The sequence below is a fragment of the Phyllobates terribilis genome, unplaced genomic scaffold (genome assembly GCF_046119375.1).
Source record: "Phyllobates terribilis strain yellow unplaced genomic scaffold, ASM4611937v1 Scaffold_4__5_contigs__length_816908805, whole genome shotgun sequence".
NCBI classification, from domain to species: domain Eukaryota; kingdom Metazoa; phylum Chordata; class Amphibia; order Anura; family Dendrobatidae; genus Phyllobates; species Phyllobates terribilis.
This window is the reverse complement of record NW_027362764.1, coordinates 217,737,807-217,754,893: the sequence shown is the minus strand read 5'-3', so window position 1 is coordinate 217,754,893 and position 17,087 is coordinate 217,737,807. Positions and strand designations below refer to the sequence as shown.

At 43.3% G+C, this 17,087-nt stretch overlaps 1 protein-coding gene across 3 annotated transcripts in view; it reads right to left on the bottom strand.

Annotated features, from left to right (window-relative positions):
* Nucleotides 1–17,087, bottom strand: part of NEK11 (NIMA related kinase 11) — a 405,201-nt gene that overhangs the window by 254,017 nt on the left and 134,097 nt on the right. For all 3 annotated transcript variants that reach the window (XM_073678085.1, XM_073678084.1, XM_073678086.1), the window contains one exon: nt 10,460–10,586. In XM_073678085.1, the coding sequence (XP_073534186.1) occupies nt 10,460–10,586 (127 nt within the window). The remainder of the gene's footprint in view (nt 1–10,459; nt 10,587–17,087) is intronic.

Below are 17,087 nucleotides of genomic sequence, written 5' to 3'. Positions count from 1 at the left end.
CATATTTCAAGTGCAAAGAGCTGCCCAGAAATCTGGCAGTTTAGTGTTGCGGCCTGTGGGTGGGTGGCTGGCTGCATACTTGCACTTGCATTCCTAGTGACAGAAAACTAAGCAGATGGTGGCCTCTATCATCATCATGGCTTCACCTCGGCACTATGAACTCTCCTGAAAGAGAAACCAGGGCCCGCCGGAGGAGTCTCCGGTTCTCTGGTGGGCCCGTCCAACCATGCCGAAAAGAAGCCCTGGCTAAGAAAATATAGTGGTGGCTGGGGACCGAGTATGGACACCAGGCCACCGATGGCATGAGGTTATGAAAAGCATCCGCCTCCACAAGCCTAAAAGGCCACATTTCAAGTGCAAGCAGCTGTGAAAAATTTGGCAGTATAGTATTGCAGCCTGTGGGTGGGTGGGTGGCTGCCTGCATACTTGCACTTGCATTCCAAGGAATGGGGTAGGGACAACTGAACGCTGCAGTGGGACAAAGACGTGGACAGTGATTGTTGCAAGTCTGCAACGACAAGTGCATGGCGGGAGGCATCTTCGCATGCGCCAAGGATCACTTATGATGGGCACACTTTTAGGCAGTGACCTGGGAGTCAGAGATGCTTCCAGAGGTCTTCCCCATGCTGTTCCCATGTCTTTTCAGCACTGTATGCATGTGTCTGATGATGTGTCACACACCACATGGCCAGATAAGGTTGTAAAATGTTAAACTGACATTTCCTGGTGAATGCATTTGTCCTGGTTGAAAGCAATGCAAAAGTGCAAAAACGCATCAAAAACGCATCAAAAACGCTACATGTGAACATAGCCCAAGTTGTGGAGGAGTATTTTTGTTTTTGGTTATTTATTTTGCCTTACATACAAGTCATTACCCTGGAAAGGATGTTCCTTAACGTATTTTGGTTTAGTTTTTGTATGTTTTATTGTGAGTCCGTAAAAGTGGCGTAATACTCTGACTACGTTGTTGACAGCAGTGATCTGGGAGTCAGAGATGCTTCCAGGGGTCTTCCCCATACTGTTCCCATGTCATTTGAGCACTGTTCCCATCGATTTGGGCAATTTTTAGGCCCTCTGCAGACCGCCGGGGGGAGCCGCCTGAAAAATGCTCGAGTTTCCCATAGACTTACATTGGGCTCGTTGCTCGGGTCGAGTACCCGAGTATTCCAATTTGCTCGACCCGATCAATGAGTACCTGAGCATTTTAGTGCACGCTCATCACTAATCATCAGCATAAAGAAGAACAATGAGTCCTGGTGATGATATGGCCAAACAAAGCACTGATCTCAACATCAACTAGTCTGTGTGGGATTACATGAAGAGACACGAGGATTTGCACAAGCCTATATCCACAGATCTGTGGTTAGTACTTTGCATTTTGTTAATTCATACAAATATACTATTAACACTTCTATTTTTTTTTTAATATTTTTACTTTGCAGCATTTTTCCACACCTGCATAAAACTTTTGCACAGTATTGTTTATATATACTGTATATACACTGCTCAAAAAAATAAAGGGAACACTCAAATAACACATCCTAGATTTGAATAAATTAAATATTCTCATTGAATACTTTGATCTGTACAAAGCTGAATGTGCTGACAACAAAATCACTCAAAAATCATCAATGGAAATCAAATTTATTAACCAATGGAGGCCTGGATTTGGAGTCACTCCCAAAATTAAAGTGGAAAAACACACTACAGGCTGATCCAACTTTGATGTAATGTCCTTAAAACAAGTCAAAATGAGGCTCAGTATTGTGTGTGGCCTCCACGTGCCTGTATGACCTCCCTACAACGCCTGGGCATGCTCCTGATAAGGTTGCAGATGGTCTCCTGTGGGATCTCCTCCCAGACCTGGACTAAAGCATCCGCCAACTAACAATTTATTTATTAATGTTTTTTGCACTTTTTATTAGTCTGCCTATATAATACACTGCAATACATTGGTATTTCAGGGTAATGCAAAACAAGTGGGTTTCATAGAATTAATACCATGACAGACCCAGAGGCATTCAGAAGGTCCTCATCTGTCATGGTAACCTATCAGCACCTTATGATCGCATCCTGTGGAGGCTTATGTGCTCCAAAACTCACACTGCTCATCTTGGGTATATTTTAATTGTGGCTGCCACATCAGTTTCTATTGGACGATGGCTATGTAGTGCACTGCTGCACCGAGTGGTCTCTGCTACTGAGCAGGATCCATGTAGTGATAGTGTGTAAGGAGAAGCAGAGATATCCTTGAAGAATCCGTGCTGGAGGTCACATCAGTGGAGAAAGACTGCCATCTGCTGGCCAGGCGAGATGAGAAGGAACCAACTTGCACCAGAAGATTTGCAGGGGGAGCAGCTTTTGGTGCTGAACCCGATCAGGAGACCAGCAGCCCAGATTTCTTGAATATAAAAGGCCTGCGCGCTAAACTGCAGAGAGATTTGGTGCCAGGGAAGAGAGCGGAGCAGACCTGCTCCAGAAAAGCCGCTGAGACCAGTGTGACAGGCCTCAGCAGGAAGTCTGCACCACCCAGGTGCTTGCCACTGCCTGGCAAGGTCAAGACTCCCCACAGAAAAACTCCAAGTTCCGCTTACACTGGTCAGGACCAGGATCCGCTCCCTGCGCTGGTCAAGCTTCCTAGATCCGACATCGCCTGTCAAGAGCCGAGGCCTTGTCCTCTCCGCCCCAAGCCTAAGAGACTTCCGTTGACGATCAAGTGGAGAAGAACAGTGAAAAGGCTCCGAGAAGAGAGGCACACCTGCGATTGGGGAGGAACCGCGCGAGTGAGCAGGTCCGTCACTTCCAGCTATCACCTACGGTACCGTGTCGGCTGAGATTAGGATTACAGGTTGGGAGGGGGTCAGTTGGTGAATGCGAGGCTCAATTGGCTTTGATAGACTACATCAGAAAGAGACTTGCGGCCTAGCGGGAAAAGCCTATTTGCAGAGTATTTGTCGGGGTCAATGAGGTAAGGAGGGGGATGACGCAGTGGTACCCCGGGTGTTGCAATGAAATATGCTGCGACCCTGCTCCTCTGAAGCAAAAGACCATACTGAAGCCGGGCCCCCAACAGAAGAGGCCGAGGTCCCACAAAGGGGAACCTCAGAGGAGAAGGAAGGATGGCTTGCAGTGCCATTGAGTTTACCGGAGATGCTGATGCCGCTCACGAGTGGGACAGAAAATGAACCAGGAGTCGACAAGCCATCTCTGGTGGCTGAGTTTCCAAGAACCCTCGAAGTGCCTCTACTGGAAGAGCCTTGCAAGACTGAGCGGGCCAACACAGGGATTCCCCCAATCAGTATGCACATAATGAATTTATTTGCTCACAAATACAGCAGAAAACCAGGTAGTGCGCTCGGCGGCTGGCTGAACTTGGATTACCGGGGGAGAAACTTAGAATTCCCGCAAGAATTCCACTCGCCCAAGGACTAGCGAGCTAAAAGGGGGGAGGAATGTAAGGAGAAGAAGAGCTATCCCTGTAGAATCCGTACTGGAGGTCACTACTGGCAAGGCGAGATGAGAAGAAACCAATTTGCACCAGAAGATTTGCAGGGCGAGCAGCTAAGGGTGCTAGACCCAATTAGGTGACCGGCAGCACAGAGTTCCTGAATATAAAAGGCCTGCGCGCCAAATGACAGAGAGATTTGGTGCCAGGGATGAGAGCGGAGCAGACGAGCTCCAGAGAAGTCGCTGAGACCAGCGTGACAGGCCTCAGTGGGAAGCCTGCTCAAGACAGGTGATGTTCACCACCTGACAAGTTCTGCTTACGCTAGTCAGGGCCAGGATCCGCGCCCTGCGCTGGTCAAGCCTCTGCGACCTGACGTTGCCTGTCAAGAGACGTGGCCTAGTCCTCTCCGCCCCAAGCCTAAGAGACTTCCGCTGATGGTCAAGCCGAGAAAAGCTGTGAGGAAGCTGCGAGAGGAGAGGCACTCCTGCGGTTGCGGAGGAACCACGCGAGTGAGCAGGGCCGTCACTTCCAGCTATCACCTACGGTACGGCTGGGACTATGATTACAGGTTGGGAGGGGGCCAGTTTGTGCGTGGGAGGCTCAACGGGCTTTGAAAGACTTGCGGCCAAGCGGGAAAACCCGGTGACACCCGCTAGGGCCAGAGCTGCAGAGAGAACTTACGTGGTGACTCCTATGATTGGGCGCACCACCTTTGTGAAAAGAACATTAACATTAGATAGTGAAAAACTTTCTTTGCTATTCCAAGTATATTGTTATTCATTCTACTGTGGATTTGCCTTATTGCTAACACTAATTATTTTAACCCATTACTGGCCCAGGGCGTATTAGTACGCCCCAGGCCAGCACCCCCGGTTCAGTGAGGGCTCCGGCGCTGAGCCCGCACTGAACCGGGCACATGTCAGATGATTATTACAGCTGACATGTGCCCGCAACAGCCACGGGTGAAATCGCGATCCACCCACGGCTGTTAACATGTTAAATTCCGCTGTCAATCACTGACGGCGGCATTTAACATCGCCGCGCCGGAAGCACGGCATTAGCCCCGCCCATAGGTGACCCCATCACGTGATCGCGGGTCACCGATGGGTGGTCATGACAACCCTGGGTCTGCAGCAGACACCAGTGGTTGTCATGTAAAGATTACTATGAGCGCCACCTAGTGGTCGGCGCTCATAGTACAGGAGCATTTCTGCTACATACAGGTGATCTTCTGATCACCTACAGTACAGACCAAAAGTTTGGACACACCTTCTCATTTAAAGATTTTTCTGTATTTTCATGACTATGAAAATTGTACATTCACACTGAAGGCATCAAAACTATGAATTAACACATGTGGAATTATATACTTAACAAAAAAGTGTGAAACAACTGAAAATATGTCTTATATTCTAGGTTCTTCAAAGTAGCCACCTTTTGCTTTGATGACTGCTTTGCACACTCTTGGCATTCTCTTGATGAGCTTCAAGAGGTAGTCACCGGAAATGGTTTTCACTTCACAGGTGTGCCCTGTCAGGTATAATAAGTGGGATTTCTTGCCTTATAAATGGGGTTGGGACCATCAGTTGTGTTGTGCAGAAGTCTGCTGGATACACAGCTGATAGTCCTACTGAATAGACTGTTAGCTGCTTTTTTCTTGCCATAATACAAATTCTAAGTAAAGAAAAACGAGTGGCCATCATTACTTTAAGAAATGAAGGTCAGTCAGTCCGAAAAATTGGGAAAACTTTGAATGTGTCCCCAAGTTCAGTTGCAAAAACCATCAAGCGCTACAAAGAAACTGACTCACATGAGGACCGCCCCAGGAAAGGAAGACCAAGAGTCACCTCTGCTTCTGAGGATAAGTTTATCCGAGTCACCAGTCACAGAAATCGCAGGTTAACAGCAGCTCAGATTAGAGACCAGGTCAATGCCGCACAGAGTTCTAGCAGCAGACACATCTCTTCAACAACTGTTAAGAGGAGACTGTGGAAGTGGAAATCTGTGCTTTGGTCTGATGAGTCCAAATTTGAGATCTTTGGTTCCAACCACCGTGCCTTTGTGCGACGCAGAAAAGGTGAACGGATGGACTCTACATGCCTGGTTCCCACCGTGAAGCATGGAGGAGGAGGAGTGATGGTGTGGGGGTGCTTTGCTGGTGACACTGTTGGGGATTTATTAAAAATTGAAAGCATACTGAACCAGCATGGCTACCACAGCATCTTGCAGCGGCATGCTATTCCATCCGGTTTACGTTTAGTTGGACCATCATTTATTTTTCAACAGGACAATGACCCCAAACACACCTCCAGGCTGTGTAAGGGCTATTTGACCAAGAAGGAGAGTGATGACCAGATGACCTGGCCTCCACAGTCACCAGACCTGAACCCAATCGAGATGGTTTGGGGAGAGCTGGACCGCAGAGTGAAGGCAAAAGGGCCAACAAGTGCTAAGCATCTCTGGGAACTCCTTCAAGATTGTTGGAAGACCATTTCCGGTGACTACCTCTTGAAGCTCATCAAGAGAATGCCAAGAGTGTGCAAAGCAGTCATCAAAGCAAAAGGTGGCTACTTTCAAGAACCTAGAATATAAGACATATTTTCAGTTGTTTCACACTTTTTTGTTAAGTATATAATTCCACATGTGTTAATTCATAGTTTTGATGCCTTCAGTGCGAATGTACAATTTTCATAGTCATGAAAATACAGAAAAATCTTTAAAAAACTTTTGGTCTGTACTGTATATGTAGCAGAGGCAATCGGACAGTTGCTGCTTCTAGTCTCCTATGGAGACTATAGAAGCAAGCAAAAAGTTTAAAAAAAATGTTTTTAAAAATATTAAAAAAATATAAAAGTTTAAATCACCCCCTTTTGCCCCATTCAAAATAAAATAATAAAAAATAAACCCCACATACACATATTTGGTATCGCCGCGTTAAGAATCGCCCGATCTATCAATATAAAAAAAGAATTAATCCGATCGGTAAACGGCGTAATGAGAAAAAAATTCTAAACGCCAGAATTAAGTTTTTTTGGTCGCCGCAACATTGCAATAAAATGCAATAACGGGTGATCAAAACATCGGATCTACCCCAAAATGGTAGTAATAAAAACGTCAGCTCAGCACGCAAAAAACAACCCCTCATCTGGCCCCAGATCCCGAAAAATGGAGACGCTACGGGTCTCGGAAAATGGCGTCATTTTTTTAAATTTTTTTTAACAAACTTTGGATTTTTTTTTCACCACTTAAATAAAAAAGAACCTATACATGTTTGGTGTCTACGAACTCGTAGTGACCTGGAGAATAATAATGGCAGGTCAGTTTTAGCATTCAGTGAACGTGGTAAAAAAATGTAAAAAAAACATCTGTGGAATTGCACTTTTTTAGCAATTTCAATGCACTTGGAATTGTTTTCCCATTTTCCAGTACATAATATGTAAAACTTGTAATGGCGTTTAAAAGTACAACTCGTCCCGCAAAAAATAAGCCCTCACATGGCTATCGAGACCAAAAAATAAAAACGCTATGGCTCTGGGAACAAGGGGAGCAAAAAACGAAAATGCAAAAATGGAAAATCCCAAGGTCGCGAAGGGGTTTTTAAGTTACTGCTGTATATAAATAGCATTATATCGATCACTGACTGTTCCTGCCTCGTGATCTCTGTGCCTTGCCTCCAGACACCTGCATTACAAGTGTATGGCCACTATACATGTATGTAGCTGTCACTAAGGGGTTAATCTCTCAATGACCACAATATTGTGCTTGAAGGTGGCCATTCAAGGAACTTCTTCTGATCTGTGACCTTTTTATGTTGATGTTTCAAAATATTCATGCATTATGCGCTGTACAAGACCAATGTCCAGGCTGTGGGTACCAGATAGTAATCGGATACCAATAAAGTAAATTTCTGATCATGGGAAACACCATCTATTTGTTATGATCTGCAACATGTACTAAGGAAAGATAGGGGAAAGCTGTCCCTACAGTAAGACTAAGCTGAATCCCTACGATGTAGCGGGCTGCCTGTTCCTAGTGAACAAACCCTCCAAAAATCTTGAATAGGTACCGGTAATTCCCCTTTTTCCACAGCCGCAATGCGAACATTACAACATTTATCATAGCACTTCGGACTCCAAGACTTAATCACATTAGTAGACCAGTCCAATAAAGGATTGTGCAGTTTTAACCAAGGCAATCCTAGCACAACTGGAGAGGGCAAATTATCCAAAACAACCAAGTCCAAAATTTCTTGGTGAACTCCATTGATAGTGAGGGAAAATGCAGCAGTCTTGTGAGTAATACATTTCAAAGGAGTGTTATCAATTGCAATCACAGAAATAGGTGATGACAAAGGTTTGGGTTTCAATTTAAGGTTTTCCAAAAACCCTTTATCAATCACATTAAGTGTTGAACCACAATCCACAAATACCTGAAATTCAATCAAATCTCCCTGCAAAGTAGTACTCCCAGAAAGAAATACTCCTGCAGAGTGTAAACAAGCTATACGGGCGTAACTGACCTTTTTTTTTTCTTTACTTAAACGACGCTCACAATACTTAATCAAATGGTTAGCTTTACCACAATAAAGACACAATCCCTTGGTAAAACTCCAGTCTCTTTCCTGAGAGCGGAGTGACATCGCCCCAACCTCCATCGGTTCTCCGCCGTCAGAGCAGATTTTCTGGGGACTAGGACCTGGCATTACAGGAGTCTTTACCTCATTGAGCCTGCACCTCAGTCTCCTGTCTATAGGTGCAGGGAATGCAATTAGCAAATCCTTAACCCTTTCACTCAGACCAGCAAGAAATAAACATCTCAGCGCAGGATCATTCCACTTAACTTCTGAAGCCCATCTCCTGAAGTGTGTGCAATAATTTTCAACATCGTCTGACCCCTGATTCAAACGCCTGAGTTCTGATTCAGCAGATGAGATTCGATCAGGATCGTCATATAATAACCCCATAGCAGAAAAAAATTCTTCAACAGACCTTAAACACGGATCATTAGGCTGTAGAGAAAAGGCTCACCCCTGTGGTTCATTGCGCAAAAGTGATATAATAAAACCAATGTGCTGTGATTCATTCCCAGAGGACCTTGATCTCAAACGAAAATATAACAAACAAGCATTTTTAAAGGAAAAAAAATCTTGCTGTTTACCATAAAAAACATCAGGCAGTCCTACCTTGGGTTCGACAAAATGCGCTCCAGAACAGCTACTCATGTGTTGCTGAAGCTCGGCCACCTCCAGAGACAATCCCTGCAGGCGTTGAGCCAAATCCTGGATGGAAACCATACTGATCCCCGAATTTCTTTCCTGTTAGGTTTTTGGGCTGGACTTACTGTTATGATCTGCAACATGTACTAAGGAAAGATAGGGAAAAGCTGTCCCTACAGTAAGACTAAGCTGAATCCCTACGATGTAGCGGGCTGCCTGTTCCTAGTGAACAGACCCGCCTTAGTCCTCGGCTAGTCTGAACGAAGACCTATAGAATTAAGTGAGGGGTCCCTAAAAGAACTAAGGACTGGGACAAAAATAGGACACCTCCTAAACAGAGAAGTTGTTGCAGAACACAAAAAGACAAACTGACAAAAATGTACTAGAGATCCCAGAGGACCAAGCAAACTTGACAGAGAAAGGCACCGAAGCACCAGGCTAGAGAAACAGTCAAACACAGAAGTCCAGCACAGCCATAAGGGCGGAGCTGGAATATAAAGGCAGATGGTCACCTGACCGCAAAACACAAGATGGAAAAAACAAACAGGAGGGTTCTAACACTATTAGCCCATTGGCTGATGTTTTCCAATGTCAGTAGTGGGTTTATGATACTTAAGTCATTTCCTGATGGGTTGCCTGTCAGTGTAGAACATACTACCATGTATTTATAAGCATTTTAGAAGTAATCAATAGTAAAGCTGTTGAAAATAATTTGTTTAATAATGTTTTATAAAAAAAAAAACAGTCCCCTGCCCCAAAAATGAAAATAAATAAAATACATTTTTATAATTTTCTTTTTTAAATAGTTGACCATAAAAAATTACATGATAATTGTAATGGGACATAAAATAAAGTTGTTGCATCAAGGGAATCTGTCTGGCACAATCGGTTTTCTAATCAGGAGCCATGTTCACTCCAACACAAATCAGCCTTGCATGGTGCCTGCTTCTACATAGCATAGCATATACAGTATGCACATGAGTGCAAAAGTATTGCAGAGAAGCGACACTCACTCTTCAACTCTTTATAATGCAAACAGGTCAGTTGTGATGGCTACAGTTATTTTGAACACTAAGACAAGTTGGTTTACATAAGTGTCTTAGTGCGTGAAATGGACATCACCAGACAACACACATGCCCCCACTTAATTTTTTGTTCAGATTTTAATGTTAAAAAACATTATTTTTTTACATTAAAATGTTATTGATATTGATATTGTTTTATTCCAGCCCCCTTTTAAATATAAATATATATATATATGTATATATATATATATACATATATATATATATATATATATATATATATATATATATATATATGTACTCCAAAGTAAGTTCCAAAAAAAGAGCCCTCATACACTTATATCAATTTAAATATTACAATGACACAAAGAAAAAAATTGATTCGTCTTGTGTGAGATTTTAAATATATTTTGTGTGAAAGCCATTATTAAGTGTCCTATGACAGCCAAAAAACAATGGTAAAAGATGCAGAATTATTTTAAAATGTATGTTATAAGGTTCTAGGGAACATCTTTTTATGCTCTCTCATTAGTTACCTAAACCAATCATGAGGATAGATACGTTACACTGAATGGTTAGATTCAAAGGGTTTTTTCAAATCCTTTAAAAAATAAAATTTGAACAATGTGTTATTTTAGAGCATCTGCTATTCTATTTATTTTTCAAGAAGTCAGAAAATCCCTTTAAGCATACAGTCACAGACTGTAAAAAAGGACACTTGTACACGGGAGAATTACTTGATATATCTGAATGAACACAATGTCTACTCACCAAATGTCTGACTTTGAGTCATATCCCTGGTGCTTTAAAGCTTCAGGACTCATATAGTAAGGCGTCCCAGTAAATGTCGTTGCCAGGTCACATGAGCCCATCAAAAGACGTGAAACCCCAAAATCCCCTGGAAACAGTTGGAAGAAATATATATATAATGAACATGTGTTCCAGTAATCTGGCATTAAAAATTGCAGAATCTCAACAAGTCAACCTGTTTTGTGCTTTTTTTAAGATTTTTTTTTAAGACCATGTGTTTATCTTGCTGTCTAGATTTAAAGGGAATATGCCAACAGGATTTAAAATCCAAAACTATTTATCTGTGTATGTAGGACTTTCAAAAACAAGTTCAGCAATACCTTTACCTGGCCAGTCCGTTCCTCCGTTAATGAGAAATCAACTTTTTAAATTATGTGCATATGAGGCTGAAGATCTGAAGCCTCTGTCATTCCAACTCTACTCCCCGCCCAGCGCCGCCTCCTACTTGACTGATGGCTCCTTTGCCTGAAGTCAGCGCTGAGCTGGAGTGACAAAGGCTTCAGATCTACCATAGCCGTTTAAATATCAATTCAAATGCTGATGTCTCAGTAACAGAGGTAGCACCTGGCAGCTATGTAGTAGTGGTGAAGGAAGGAGCTTCCCTCTGGCACTAAAAGGGTTAAAGAGTATGTTCCCTATAGTTAAATCTCTCTGGGCCGCAGTTAGGTCCAGTTAAGGGGTTAGCTATGATAATCCAGCCCAGTAGAAGGAGAGGGAACCCAGTGCTATGGTTGAGCACAGAATGTGAATAAATGGTTTGTTCCTGATGTGTTTCCTTGTGGGCTGTAGTATTAGTAATCAGCCGCAAGATGCCACTGTCTAGAATGCAGATGCCAGGTGCAGTTTGCCAGTAGCATTGCAGACATTTAGGGCAGTGAAGGGGTTAACTGTGTGTGAGGACAGCCCATAGAAGGTGGGCACTTTAGGAAATCTCTGGTTAGTTTCCAGAAGCAGGAAGTGATTAGTGGAGTGAAATATAGTACCTGGGACAGGACAGGCAACCTCGGCATATTGACTGCTAGGGCAGACGTGGGCCCTGTATCTCAGACAGTGGATCACCAAGGAGAAGAATCCCTCCACAAGAATCCCCTTAGCTGGCCAGGGAAACTCAAGAGTGTCATTGAGGACCCAGGGGCACATTCTGTCTGCAGGCTGCAGAAAAAGTCAGGACTCAAGCCTAGGACGTGGAGATAACTAGGATCCGGATATACTGTCATTGGTGAGGAAGATTCTCTAAGGAAAGAGAACAATGCAACAGAGATGCTTCACCTAAATTGGGAACCAGGGCTGAAGTTGTATCAAGTACCTGTGGGAAAGATGACAACCCGTTGGGCCTTATCTATTATATCTGCCTGTAAATATTGTACATATTCCTACTCCCCAAGTAAAGTCCCAGTTATAGTTATGAACCTCGTGTCCTCTAAATTCATTGCTGCCCTGGTTCCAGAAGAGAAATGCCTGGAGGCAGAAGTTACCGGCTGGTCTGAAGAAAGTGGAAAGCACCACATACACTGCAGCACATTAGAGGGAGGACACACTTTGTCTGTAGGGTGCCAGAGCAGGTAGGGGTCACAGCTGCCCAAGACAACATCGCTGGGGCACCTTACAGCTACATGAACATATAATAGCTTGGAGGGAGGGTGAAATCCTGCTGACAGAGTCCCTTTAAAATAAGGACAATTCACTGAAAAAAAAACCTTATCAATAACACTGATCCCTCACTACATAACGCAACACCTATAACACCTCTTTCTCATAAGTATGTTTAATTTTTGTCATTTATATATTAATAAAACATATATTTATTTAAAAATGGATATTGTATGATGCTGGTTCTTGTAGGTGTTGTATTAAAATAAATAAACCGGATGTGATGATTGGATATGAATAGCCTCTATGTATGGTATTCAATTGTTTGGTAACCAGAGCAGCCACCATAAGGTATTGGAGGATGCAGTGTCAAATATGTACAGACATGGACAAAATTGTTAGTACCTATCTGTTAAAGTAAAAAAAAACACAAAGATCACTGAAATAACTTGAAGCTGATAGAAGTACTGTATTTTTCACTTTATAATTACTAGGTTTTAAAGGTGAAAAATAAGAAAAAAAATATCTGTAGATGACACACTGTTATGGGTATCTGTGGATGATACTGTTATGAGGGATCTGTGGATAATACACTGTTGTGGGGGATCTATGGATGACGCTGTTGTGGGGATACAGTGCTTGGGCAGTATTCATGGTATATTAAATGTGACTATGGCCCCCATCATCCTTCAGAATACACCTACCGTATATACTGCATTGTCTGGATGCATTCTTAAGGATCACTGGGGTCATTTTCACCAATTACTGTACAGTACAGTCCCTGTTTGACTACTACCCCTCTCATCCTTAAAAATACACCCACATACTCATGGGTGTATTCTAAAAGATGAGGGAGGTGGTAGTCACATTTACAATAAACATTACAGTCCCTCCCTGGATTGATTATACTAAATATAACTACAATCCCCATCATCCTTCGGAATACACCCATTGGTATTGTATATTCTGAAGGATGATGGGGATTGTAGTTATATTGCACTTTTCCTTCAGTTTCTCTGCTCACATCTTTATGAAGGCTGACAGGACCTTTCTTACAAGGGACACACTTTTGTCAGTGATAGATCACTGATTGGTGGAGGCAGCTCAGCAGCAGATCCCTCCACCAATCAGTATCCAGCCCTGCAGAGGGGGCGGAGAATCACTCTCCTCTCTTTCGTCTGGTCAAAAGAATATCCCCGGCTGCTGCAGAGCAGTGAATTTGTGGCACCCCAGGAGTCCGGTTGCCACAGTGGCATTGCCTCCCTCACAAGAGGTGATGCCATGCCTGGAAGCAAGCAGGGGTCCCCTAATCAGGTTTTGCTAGCATGCAACACTTTCCTGGCTCCAGACCAGCAAGGGGAGCTCCTACCCTTAGCAACTGGGATCTGGTGGCGGGGTTAGTTAGTGTGAGGAGAGCAGAGAGGAGTTGAAGTCAGGACGTCGACGAGGAAAGACCTAGGGAGTGGAGCTGCACGGCAGTTCACCCCAGAGGGAAGCGCAGAAGAACCGGACACCAGAGTCCAAGGTTGTGGGGCACTGAAAGCCCAGCAGCAGAAACCGGAGGGCAGGAGACTGCAGGTCTACTGGCCCCATCAGACGCCCAGAGGCTCAGCAGCACGATAGGGCCCAGCACCGCCACGTGGGAGCGACACTCCAGGAAGGCCCGAGCTGCCAGCCATACGAGTGAGCACAAAGACGTTTTACTCAAGGACGAGGGCCGCAGCATAGCTATACGCAGCAGGGCCAAAGAGGTAGCGCAAAGGGAAGGCCTACAACTCCACCTGGCTAGGTGGATCCCCCAACTTGCTTCCAGGCCGCCCAGACCTCTACTACCAGCTAGTACCCGTGCCCCGGTCTGCCTAACCGCCGCAAGTAAAGATAAGAGGAATCCGCCATTAAGTTGTGGAATGATTATTAACTGAGCCATCCTCTGCACTATACCGCACAGCAACATCTATAAAATCACTACTTCAGCTGATCTCTGCCTGTGGAGAGCTGAACCAAACTCTGCTGCACTAACAACGGCTCCAGAGGTTCTGCACCGCAGCGGCGGCCCCATACCACAGGTGGCGTCACAAACTGTATATAAAAACTATAAATCCCCTGTAAATATCTCCTTTTATTGACCGCCCTGGGTGACCGCCACTGTGATATCTCCCCTAGCAACGACCGGCCTGGCACCGAGTACCCCACGGCCCAAGGGACGCGTCAAATGCAGCGTCATCCGCCCTGCAGAGGGGGAGGGGAATCGCTCTCCTCCCTCTCCTCCGCCTTAAAGGAGGGCCATGGCTGCAATAAATGGAGGATTGACAGTGGCCCAGTGACTGCCAGTCACCCGCCACCACCATCCACAGAATCACAAGCATGATTCACCTCCTTGCGGTATGATTCACCTCCTGTCTCTTAACATGACTACTCGCCGCACAGCCTGTCCACCACAAGCTTCCCCGGGCCGCGGTGATAGAGCAGTTTGCGCTTTTTTTATGTAAATGTGTGTGTTCACTTTATAAGACGCACTGAGTTTTTCCCCTCACTTTGAGGGGAAAAAAGTGCATCTTATAAAGCGATTGTGCGATTTATACATTTACTTTCAGTTATTGGGGTATTTTTCTTGTCTTTGGTTTCTCTCTGTTTAATGGCCTTGTGTGAACATGCATTTACATTTTGCATGCACATCAACTTACGTTTCAGTTCAGACCTTCAGGTTTTTTCTTTGCAGTCAGTATGCTTTAGTGCTTATAAAAGGGTGTGGCCGCCCTTTGTCTGGGCTGAGACGCTCATTCTGCTTCGGTTTTATGCTCACACCAGGGATCCAGTCTCTCTGCCTTTGTCCATATGTATGTCACTTGACAAATGGTAAGGTTTTTAATATTAGAGTTAGGACTGTCCCATAAGGGTTGCCGTGAAGTTGCGGGATGGCTTTCACATTATTTTGATCAAAATTATGTTAACTAAATACCCTTTATTATTTATTATTATTTTTGCACTGTGCGATTTATACATTTACTTTCAGTTATTTGGGTATTTTTCTTGTCTTTGGTTTCTCTCTGTTTAATGGCCTTGTGTGAACATGCATTTACATTTTGCATGCACATCAACTTACGTTTCAGTTCAGACCTTCAGGTTTTTTCTTTTTAGTTTAACATGTCTATATATTCAAATTATTTCAATCTTTTCTAGGGGTACTACATTTTTGTCCAAGCCATTTTAATTAGTTTATTTTATATATTATTTTTCTATTGAACTGCAACTCGAAAGCAATGTCTGATTTTTATTAGTGGATATTCAGTAAATTGAAATTGAAAATTACTTTTGTCAGTTTCAAGTAATTTGACTTACCCTTACTTTAACAGAATGGTACCAACAATTTTGTCGATGTCTGTAAATATTTATTATATAGATGTACATGTATTAGTATATGTTTTGGTGTTTTTATGCACAATTAATAAATTCCAATACTGGCACACTCAATCTTACTATAATTCGGATTTATTCAACCATAAACTTGCGCACACTCAACTTCTAAATTCATTAATAAGAAAATTGGAGGGATTACATTTTTACATCTATTTTTCTAGCTGTGCCTAGTGGCTGTGCTCAAAGCTTTAAAAGAGATTTACAGGACAGTAATGGTCTACTTGTAAAATCAGTGAGGCACACCAATAAGGGACTTTGCCAATCAGAAAATCAGAAGAAAGCCATTGAAGAGGTTGTCTACTACTTTATAATTGATGACCTTTCCATAGGATAGGTCATCAATGTCTGATTGGTCGGTGTCTGACACCCAGCACCCCCGCTGATCAACTGTTCTCGGTGTTGGCGGCGGCCGCCGGCTAAAACTGCTCAATTGTGAAGCTGTACCATCTTCTGGTAGTGGCCGTGGCCAGGTACTGCACATTCGCCTTCGGGTGTCGGACCCCAACTGATCAGACTTTGATTACCTATCCTAAGGATAGGTCGTCAATGATAAAGTAGTAAATAACCTCTTTAATGTTTGGGTACAGGAAAATGTCTTTCATTTTAATTTATGTATTTTTTTGTGTTATAATATTTGTTGTCTAGTAATCATATTGAATAACAAATTGTTGCATTAATTATATCATTTTGCATTGTGCTACTTTTATTTTGTTACCCAAATGACATTTCCATATGCTCATAGATTGTAGACAAAAGAAACAATGAAATGTTTTTTCACACAGTTTTATTTTTGAGATTGAAAATAATTATCCTGAGTTATAGAAATGTTAAGCTGCAAATAATTCTTTATATCGATAACAATGAACATCTGTTAATGCAATAAAAGCTCCTTGGTAAAAGGTATGACAGGTAGTTGTGCAACCATTGGGATCCAACAGATGGAAGTTGCTGAATGCTTTTGTAGATGGTAATTGTAATATGTAGTTCCAAAAGCAGAGATTTTTTTGTGCTCAGGGATTTAGGAGCCCTGTTTAATAACTGTTAACACTTTAAAAAAGTTGTCCACTACTTTTACATTGATGCCCTATCCGCATGCGGCACCCCCGCCGATCAGCCTCCTGCGGTGCCGGTGGCGGCCGCCGCCAGCCAGGAGTGCTCGCCTGCCGTGCGGCCGCCGCGGTGTACTGCACATCTGCCTCCCATTGAATTGAATAGGAGGCGGATGTGCAGTACACCGCGGCGGCCACTACCACTTGTAAAAATGGAAAAGTAGTAGACAACTCCTTTAATCTGTTACATAATACCACACAAGTATTGGACTGGCCCACAACTGTGCCAAAAGATGCTTTTAAATGTAATCACTCAGAAATATCAACCATCCTAAGCCATCTATATGGGCATTCAGGTCATAGGGAGTTGAATAAAATATCTGCAATCCAATCTTGATATCTGCAATCCATTGTTTTATTCCAGACAAATCCATGTTTTTCTTAATATGTAAATGAACTGTTAAGATCTATTGGCATGACATAGATCTCCTTGATAATCTGCCTTCAGAGCTTATTTTAAAGGGAATCTATCA